Here is a 10,017-nt window from a genome sequence, read left to right as displayed (position 1 = left end):
CAATGCTCCTCTGTATATAATCATGCTGGCTACATGACTATGGAAGCATCTTCAGACAATGCTGGTTTCCAAGCTAGGAAATGGACATGAGCATCACCCAATAGTTGGACACGACTGGACCGTGGAAAGCTTTATCTTTAAGCAAATAGATGCACACAAATGTACATGTAGGTTGAAGGGAAATAATGACCTGCCAGCTTTCCATTATTGGAAATAAAAAGACAGTTGTGAAGAATAGAATAGGTAACTACCAAAGTCAGTGTGAAAACCAACTCGGGCGGGAAATTCTTCCGTACTACTTTGACCATCAGGTGGGGATAAAGTTGAAAGCTAAAGGAAGTCATTGCTTAAGAGGCCACACTGAAATTGCTAAAGGATAGCATTCCAGATAGAAAATTAGACAAGGTTGGTTGATTTTTATTTTATAAACAGGAAGTTTAATGTTTTCTGGGATATCAAAATAAATCTCGGTGAATTACACCCAAAACAGCGAGGGGGGGGAGAGGAAAGGTGAGGAGGGAAGGCTACTCTTTAATGAGGGGCAATACTCAAAATAAGGAAGACACGGCTAACATCTGGAGAACAATAGCAGTGGAGTAACGCCCCCACTTAGCCTAGCTTCTTTTTCTTTTCTTTTTTTTTTGCTGCAAATGCTAGAAAACAAAAGACTTGTGTGTTCCTTGCTATCTCAGGAATCTGAGATAGCTTCCACCCACCTTGCTCTGGTCCCACCTTTTAAGCCAGAAGTGAGAAAATATGGCCTCTTTATGACTTATGGACTTCAACTCCCAGAATTTCTGAGGCAGCTATGATGGCTCAGGAATTCTGGGAGTTGAAGTCCACAGGTCTTAAAATGGCCATATTTTCCCACTTCTGGCTTAAAAGGTGGGACCAGAGCAAGGTGGGTGGAAGCTATCTTCCCCACCCGTTTTAAACCATCTTCCTCTGTAGAACTTGAGCAGGCAGAGGAACTAAAAACCAAGACTTTATTTCCTGTTAACCCCAAAGTAGCCACACACCTTTTGAAAGAAATATTTTTACATTGTGGAAACCTATTAGCAGCCTGGGATGAGACTGGAAAGGGATTCAGATCCTGACTTTGGAGCAATGTTTCTCAACCTTGGTGACCTTAAGACGTATGGACTTCAACCCCCAGAATTCCCCTATCAGCCACAAGCTTGTTGACATCCACAAGCTTGTTGAAGTCCATAAGCCCGAAAGCTGTCACAGTTGAAAAACACTGCTCTAAAATTAGGGTTGAGTAGTCATAGACATAATTTTAGCTCCAATTTTCTTTTCCCACTCAAGCTGTATAGGTTTGGGCCTTCATCTGCATGTGTTACATGGCGACATAGAGGGTGATGGGGCAGTGGTCACTCCCCAAGACTGAGGAGCGGATCTTGCTGTCACACAACCCTTCCAGAAGCCCTTTGGAGACCACAAAGTAGTCAAGCCGCCATCCCACATTCTTAGCCCGGGCGTTCATCATATATGTCCAGAAAGTATAGGCATTGGGGGTATCGGGGTAGAGATGTCGGAAAGTGTCGACAAAGCCAGCTTCCAGCAATTGGGTGAAACCAGCCCGCTCTTCTGGAGTGAAGCCAGCACTCTTCTTATTCCCCTTGGGGTTCTTCAGATCGATCTCCTGGTGGGCTACGTTGAGGTCTCCACACAGGATAAGGGGCTTGCGGGCAGCCAGGCCTTCCAGGTAAGAGCGGAAGGCTCCATCCCAACGTTGGCGGTATTCCAGGCGCACCAGTCCCCGACCGGCGTTGGGGACATAGGCGGTCACCAGAAAGTAGTTGGGGAACTCGGCTGTGATCACCCGGCCTTCTTTATCATGCTCTTCATCACCTGTAGCAACAATGCAGAAGAAAGACCGAAGGGCAATGTTGATTTTGTACAAGCACAATCAGAGCAAGAAAATGTTCCAGCCTTTCCCAGTCAGGCGTCGTCCACCTGAGAACTCCCCAGCTTTCCATTATAAGTAGTCCTGGACGTATGATCACAATTGAGCTACAAAGTTGCTGTTGTTAATGGAGACATTTGTTGGGTACATTTGTTAAGTGAATCACTGCAGTTGATAAGTTAGTAACCCGGTTGTTAAGTGAATCTGGCTTCTCCACTGACTTTGCTTGTCAGAAGGGGGATTCACATGACCTTGGGACACGGCAACAGTCGTAAGTATGAACCAGTTGCCAAGCGTCTGAAATTGGATCACAGGAAGAAAAAAGTGACTTACGACCGCTTTTTCACACACATCCCCATGGTCACGTGATCAAAATTCAGACGCTTGGCAACTGACTCACATTTATGATGGTGTCCCCGCATCCAAAGAATTTTATCCAGTTTGTGAAAGATCGTGGTGGCACGATCTTTTGTGCCACCACGAAACTTAGCATAGTTTGGGTCTGCTTTGCTGGACCAGATGAGGACATCTTACCAATATCGACGGAATTATAAATTCTTAATTTTACCAATAAATTCTACAGGAAAATATCAGGGTGTCTGTCCATGGCTCAAGGGAAAGTGGAGAAAGATGCTACCTAGGGAACAATCGGGATTGTTAAATTGGGAGGGGACAACCACCAGACGCCTAAGGGACAGAGAACAAAACTCAGAAGGATTCTGCCTAAGTTACCACTCTGTAAAAAGAGACGGTGGCAGATTTGCATGTTCAGATTTGGAAGATTCTGTTAATGTAGCCTTATAAGTTACATTAGCTCATCTACTAGGCCTGTTTCCTGCGCGGTCTTACCTGGGAAGTCTGATGGCAGTTCAACCTTTTGAGAACCTGTAGAACAGGTGGTGTCAAACTCGATTTCACTGAGGGCCGTATCAGGGCTGTGTTTGTCCTCGATGTGTGTTTGTATGGCCAGGTTGGGCATGGCCAGCTCCACATCCAATCACTCATCGAGGTTCCGTTTTCGGCCGCAATGGCCTCTTGCAGCCCTCTGTCAGCAAAAACGGAAACAGGGGAGACCACATGCGGCCCGCCCGGGCTCTGTTTTCGCTGATAGAGGCACTGCAGGCTGGTCCGCTGTTTCTGGGCCATCCCAGATCTAAGCACCCTGTGGGCCATATCTGGCCTGTGGGCCTTGAATTTGACACCCCTGCTGTAGAACGTGGCACAGATGTTCTTACAAAACAGTATCTACAATAGGCCCAGCCACCTGCGAAAGCCCTTTTATTGGAGAGCAATCTGAGGAGCTTGCTTTTTCACCAGTCTAAGAGGAACTAATTTCCTAAAATAAGGATGGAGAAGTCCTTACCTATGCCATAGGTGACATCCGTAGGCTTGTTCTTGGAGAGCATGGCCACGCCACTGTAGCCTTCCTTGTCGTTAGAGCAAGCCCAAAATTTATGGGGGTATTCAGGTAGTCCTTGAATGTCAGCTGGCAAATGCCTCTCTGCACATTTAGTTTCCTGTAAGCAGAGCACATCGGGGTCTTCTTCCTTCACCCACTGCAGGGAATAAAATGAAATGAAATACAATTAATATAAAATAATAAATTTTTGACATCTCTTGACAGCCGTTACCTCTTCGTTAAAAAATGAACTTTGCAGATTAAAAGAGGCTAACAGAATCTCCCAAAGAGGGTAAGGTTTGAACCTGCTAACCGATGTTACTAACTGGATGGAACATAAAAGGTAGTGAGCTAATAAAGTCACCGAAATTTTACACTTCTTACTACAGGCAATCCTCGATTTACAACAGTTCATTTAGTGACCATTTGAAGTTCAGTGAGGACAATTAACCAGTGGAACAGCTTCACTCCAGAAATCGTGGGTGCTCCATCACTGGATATTTTTAAGAAGAGTCTAGACAAGTCACTTATCTGAAATAGTATAGGTTCTCCTGCTTGAGCAGGTCCCTTCCAGCTGTATTCTATTCTAAGTTACATCAGCACAGGAAAAAAGTGACTTATGGCTGTTTTTCACACTTATTTCAGCATTCCTCTGGGTCATGTGATCAAAATTCAGACATTTGTCAACTGACTCATATGACAGTCATATTGTCCAAGGGCTATAGTGATTCCCCTCTGGGGACTTTCTGACAAGCAAAAGTCCATGGGAAAGCCAGATTCACTTAACAACCGTGGCAAGAAAAGCCGTAAAATGCGAGTAAAACTAACTTAACGAATGTCTCACTTAGCAACAGAAATTTGGGTCTCAATTGTGGCTGTAAGTCGAGGATTACTCGTATACCATTAACAGACTTATACTGAGAAATAATTTTTAGACTGGCCTTCTTTGCAAAGAAGGGAGTTAACTCCACAACTGTATGACCCTTTCTTTTGCCAGCGTCCTTGAGAAACTTACAATTAAATGAAGGCCACACAAATGAAACTTTGCAATGTCACAAGAGAAAGGGGGATGGGAGATCCTGTTGTGTTTTCAGAGAATTATCCAACCGGACAGTCTGAAATTCTTTTTACAAATATTTCTTCCTAACCTTTGGTTGATTTGGGAAGACTAAAAATCCTTTGCAACGTTCTATTCCCAAGACAGATATTAGAGAGATAAAAACCCATAATTCTCCTGTGTTTTGTCTAGTGAGGAGACATTAGTTGTGGACCTCACTGTAAAAGAGATGCATCCTCTCGCTTGTTCGAAGAGAAGGGGATATAAAAACAACACCACCTTGATAACTTCAACCAAGCTGGCTGCTGGTAGCTCCAAGGGGACTGCCTGTTCCCTTCTCCACTGCTGGTTACTACCCCACAGTATTTTTATTATTGTTTTTGGATGGCCTGTAACAATGCAGAGATTGTTTTCATTCGAGATCCACAATGAATTGCAACAAACAGACTTCCCCAGCACAAGGCCCCTCCAGATATGTGAAATTCAGTTCCCTAGGATCCTGAGCATTGCAACCGTCATAAATATGAATCAGTTGCGAAGCTTCTGAATTTTGATCACATGACCGTGGGAATACTGCAACAGTCGTGTGAAAATCAGTCATAAGTCACTTTTTTCAATGCATTCAAGTTGTAACTTTGAATGATCACTAAATGAACTGTTGTTAAGTCAAGGACTACCTGTATATTATTTAATTAAATAAAATAATAGAATTAGATAGCCTTAGGCAAAACCCAAAAGATCAACCTGCCAGACAGCTTCCATTTAGTATTGTTGCCAATATAGGTGGTCCTCGTTTAATGACTACTTTTTCAGTGGCCATTTGAACTTACACTGGTACTGAAAGAATGGTATTAGCAACCAGTCCTTGGAGTTCCAGCCATGTCCCATGATCACAATTTGTGACAAGCAAAGTCAATGGGGAAACCGAATTCCACAAGCAAAATCAATGGGGAAGCCGGCAGGAAGTCGCAATCACGTGAGGTCCTCGCTTAACAATGACAACCAGAACTACAGTTGCTAAACAATGTGAGCATGTGATTGTATTGCTTAACAACGGTGTTTCTAGCCCTAATAGCATTATTAAGTGAGGACCATCTGTAAAATTACAATGACTTGTCTTCATTAAGAGTCAATCCCAATTAGGCCGAATTTTTACAATACAAATCCTCCCAATCTATTTTCCTAGGGATGGTGACAGTGTTTGATGACAGTGTTTTCCCTCCCAACCCTTCTTTTCCTTCTAGAGTGGGCATCGGAATTTCATTTCAGTGTGTGCCACTGTGTACCCAGAAGAATGACAATAAAGGTTATCTTAACCGATGTGTGATGTCTAAATGCAAAAGCTTCTCTTTTTATGACATTCTCTGCCCAACTTTTGAGGGAGGGTAGAGGAAAAACCACTGCCGTCACACCCAACATGGAAAGAACCAGTAAGAAAAACAAAATGGTAGCCTCTTTCTCGTGGGTTACCTCCAGTCCCTTCTTCTTGAACCAAGCTCGGATACCGTCCACATTCCAGGAAGTAACCTTTAAAGTATATTTTTTGTCACTGGGTGAAGTGAGCTTATCAGGAGGATCTTGGTACAAGATTGAACTGTCAGCCTCTTTTTTCTCTTGTTTTTCATCATCCTTCATAGCCTTTTTAGGCTCTGGTTCTGAGGGAAAGAGAAACAAGACACAACATTAGAGGGAGGAGGAACAGGTGTTTGCTTTTTTGATGAAAATCAAACTCCACTGGAAACACTCCTCGACTTACAACCGTCCATTTAGTGACTGTTCAAAATTACAACAGCACTGAAAAAAGTGACTTTTTTCACACCTACAACAGTTGCAGCAGCATCCCCATAGTCACATGATCAAAATTCAGGCCACAGGTTCCTATTTATGACGGTCACAGACATGGTTAGTTCATTTGTAGAACGAGAGTCATCTTCTAACCCAAGATTGGGAAAGGGCAATGGTGACAACTAGAGGGAAAGGATTTTACCGGTAGTCCTCAATTTAGGACCACAACTGAACTCAAAATTTATGTTGCTAAACAAGACAGTTGTGAAGTGACAGTTTTTATCCTGTTTTACAACTTTTCTTGTCACAGTTATTAAGTAAATCACTGCAGTTGTTTAGTTAATATGGTTGTTAAGTGAATCTGGCATCCCCGTGTACTTTGCTTGTCAGACCATCGCAAAAGGGGAACACTCTGGGACATGCGCAACTGTCATAAAATACCAACCAAGCATTCAAATTTTGATCGTGTCACCATGGGTAAAAACCAGTCAGTGTTTTCAGTGCTGTTGTAACTTCTAATGGTCACTAAACAAATAGTTGTAAGTCAAGAACTAGATGTATTCTCTCCTGATCCGAGTTCTCCCATTCTCAATTCCTGCTTGACTTACACTGCAGTGTTTCTCACCCTTAACTTCTTTAAGATGTGTGGATTTCAACTCCCAGAATTCCTCTGCCTGCATGCTGTCTGGGGAATTCTGGGACTTGAAGTCCCCACATCATAAAGCAGATCAATTGCTCTAATGTGATCTGCTGGATCTGAGCCCTGAACAAATTTGAGTGATGTAGTCCTACCCCCTATGAAATGTAACAACTTTCTTGATCCACACCAAGAGGTTCCTTCCATTTTCTTCTCTCCCTTCCTCCACTTCAAGCATCAGACAGAAGATATAGGTAGTGGAGTGGAGGGAGTGGGGGTGCTCATCATACTGAGACCAAAAGCCCTGGTTTCACTGTAGCCAATTCTGACAAACCTATGTAGCCAATTCTCCAACCTATGAGTTGAGGAAAAGGGCTGAAGGAAACGAGAGGCCATTCAAGAAAGAGGAGGGATTTGGGAAGGTCAAAGAGCACCAAGAAGGATCTTGGGTCCAAAGGATGATGCAAAATGGGCATAAAACAAGGGGCACCTCCCTTTCCCAAACCAACCCCCGTTTTAATGCTAGGACTGAGCTCCATACCGGCTGCCTCCTCTGTCGGAAGGATCTGTTCTTCATTCTTCTTCTCTCGTTTTGGCATTGTAGGTCCCGAAATGTGTCTCAGACGAAGAAGCCGGCTACACTGTTTGGCCAACGCTAGGCTTCTCAACAGTAGCGTCTCCTGGAAAAAGATTAACACTGCCAAGTAGCGATAGCAATAGTGCTTATGTATCTCCCTATAGTGCTTTACAGCAGGGCTCTCCAACCTTGGCAACTTTAAGATTAACTTTATGATCTTATGGGGTTGTATTATTAGCTGTCCTGTGGGCCACGTGTTGGACATGCCTGCTTTAAAACATGATCCCAGGCTGTAGCATTTTTAATTTTCTAGGAATGCCTCTGAGTCCCAACAATAAAAAAATGAACTTAGAGGCTGGCCCCTTTTCATTGCAACATGCCTGAAGATAAAAGATGATGCTGGAGCCCCTTGCACAGGATTTTCTATTATTGTTATTGCAGTTTGCGAGATATCACACATTTTAATCATGATACTGCAGGCCCTATTGTTTGCATATGAAACTCAAAAATAAAAAAAAGAAACTGTATTTCTTATAGGAACATTATCTTCCTTCTCTCTTTTACTATGTAACAATTATGTTGCAAAAGATATTTACTGGATATTTTTTTTCCCCATGCTGGTTCTTAACTCTTAGCCAGTTGATTGCTTTGTCAAAAGAATCCTCATTTTATTTTCTCTGTACCACAAGCTCCTTTCCTAGGGCTATAAATTATTTGAAAGTTCAGCTTTGAAAAGTATTAATCTTCATTTATTTACTATGTTATATCCCTTCTTCTCTGAGTTTTGAAGACAGCTTTGCATGTAGCTTCTCCCTTTTGGTACTGTTTTATCAAAATAGTGAAATAAAAGAATAGTGTGGATACTAAATACTGATTATACAGAGAAGAAAAAAATTCCTACACCATAGTGGTTAAACAGTCTAAACCAGAAGTCTTCAAACTTGGCAGCTTTAAGACTTGTGGACTTCAACTCCCAGAATTCTCCAGCCAGCATTTGGAATGTTTGAAGCAGTCCAAAATAATAGCCTTTGATAAATTAGGGGTTTTTTTTTCAGTGTGTTTTACATTTCTTAAAGGTGACAGAGTGAAATAAAGTAACGCAGGCATAGAATCAATAGTACGTGAAGTATTACTACCACTTTATAAACCCTTAGTAAAACCACAGCTGGAATACTGCAAACCTGGATTCATGTACTCAACAGATGTTGAGACTTTGAAAAAAGCGCGGAGAGCGGCAATTAAGATAATTAAAGGCCTGGAGACTAAAACACATGAAGAACAGCTGCAGGGTTTGAGTTTGGCTAGTCTAGAGAAAAGGAGGATGTTTTCTAATGGTAGGTATTCCAGTATTTCAGGGGCCGCCACAAAGAAAAAGGGGTCAACTTATTTTTCCAAAGCACCAGAAGACAGGGGAATAAACAATGGTTGGAAGCAACTTGAAATTAAGGACAAACTTCCCAACAGTGAGGACAATTAACCAGTGGAACAGCTTGCCACCAGAAGTTGTGGGTGCTTTTTAAAAAACTTTTTAAAGACTTTTTAAGAAGACTATAACTTCTTGTCTCAAATGGTATAGAGTCTCCTGCTTGAGCAAGGGGTTGGACTGGAAGACCTCTACGGTCCCTTCCAACTCTATTCTGATTGATTGAACCTCTTTTCGTTGTATCCTCAATAGTTTTTTGTTTTTTTGCAATATCAAAAGCACTCCCTCCATAAAGGGTCCGTGGCTGGGGAACATGGGTAGAGAGTATCGCTTTGCATTCATAACTTGCTATGGGGCATTGTTTTCCAACATCCCCCGCCCACTCCCGCAAGAGAATGCAGACGTCCTTTGGAAGCTACTCCTGTTGAATTTCTACCTGCCACCCCACTCTTAAAAGCACGGGAAGGGAATTTTTTTAAAAAAAACAAATGCAAGAAACGGAAGGCCGGGACATAAACGAGCCCTGGCTCGTTTGCGCGTGAAATACAATTAGGAAAAAAAACCTTATTAAAAAAAAAAAAAAAGCAATACTAAGCAATATTTAAGCAATGTTCGGCTCTCACCACACCGGCGCGATGCTTCCTTTGCACCCACCGAAGACCGCCGGGAGAGAATCCGCAGGAATCCTTGAATGGAGAGAAAAAGGAGCACGTGGAGTGGAGAGGATCACGTGACAGAGGATGAGGCGGGGCTTTTTTTATTCATGCGCCAGGAACCGCCCCGCAGAGGCTATTGGTGGAACGGCTGGGTTCGGTTCAACAAGGAACACTTGGAAAGAAAGTAGATCACGTGCCGGGGGTGGAGGCGGGGTTTAACGACCGGGTGACGTCAGGCGTCTTCAGCACCACTCCAGGAACATTGTCTGCCAACCCCGAAGCACCCAACACCTTCGGTTCCCAATCGAATAACCCACAGAGGGGATCGCGGCGAAGTAAAAGGTTTTAAACCGTAATGTGGTCTCTTTTCTGAAAATCCTACATACGGATATTTAATAAGTGTTTTTTTTTCCCTAAAAAAAAAAATACTAAGGTTGGAATTGGCACTGTCTAATCAATAAAGGGGAATCCCAAAGGCAACTGGACTTCCTTGGTTTTTGCTTCCTTCTTTCCTTCCATTAAATCCTTCCATTCGTTCAGAACCGAGGAAGCTTCCTGGATGAGAAGCGAAACG

The 10,017-nt window shown here is 42.9% G+C and overlaps 1 protein-coding gene across 1 annotated transcript; it reads right to left on the bottom strand.

Moving 5' to 3' along the window:
* Window positions 1–414: 414 nt before the first annotated feature.
* Window positions 415–9,557, bottom strand: APEX1 (apurinic/apyrimidinic endodeoxyribonuclease 1). The gene is made up of 5 exons (XM_034411503.2): window positions 9,411–9,557; window positions 7,329–7,467; window positions 5,836–6,020; window positions 3,273–3,465; window positions 415–1,854 (listed from the first exon to the last, which is right to left on the bottom strand). The coding sequence occupies exons 2-5, from the start codon at window positions 7,384–7,386 to the stop codon at window positions 1,340–1,342; spliced, it is 951 nt and encodes a 316-aa protein (XP_034267394.1). The 5' UTR covers window positions 7,387–7,467; window positions 9,411–9,557; the 3' UTR covers window positions 415–1,339.
* Between the last annotated feature and the right edge of the window lie 460 nt (window positions 9,558–10,017).

The sequence above is a fragment of the Pantherophis guttatus genome, chromosome 4 (assembly GCF_059756535.1).
Source record: "Pantherophis guttatus breed Tessera chromosome 4, ASM5975653v1, whole genome shotgun sequence".
Lineage (NCBI taxonomy): Eukaryota > Metazoa > Chordata > Lepidosauria > Squamata > Colubridae > Pantherophis > Pantherophis guttatus.
Note: the sequence above shows the minus strand (reverse complement) of the source record. Positions and strands in the feature narration are given on the sequence as shown.

Bases quoted from the DNA above. Each gene is read 5' to 3' on its own strand.
- APEX1 (XM_034411503.2), bottom strand. From the start codon at position 7,386: ATGCCAAAACGAGAGAAGAAGAATGAAGAACAGATCCTTCCGACAGAG. The intron at 6,021-7,328 runs GTATGGAGCTCA...TCTTTCCCTCAG, and splicing joins TCCGACAGAGGAGGCAGCCG to AACCAGAGCCTAAAAAGGCT. The intron at 3,466-5,835 runs GTAACCCACGAG...TATTCCCTGCAG, and splicing joins TCAAGAAGAAGGGACTGGAG to TGGGTGAAGGAAGAAGACCC.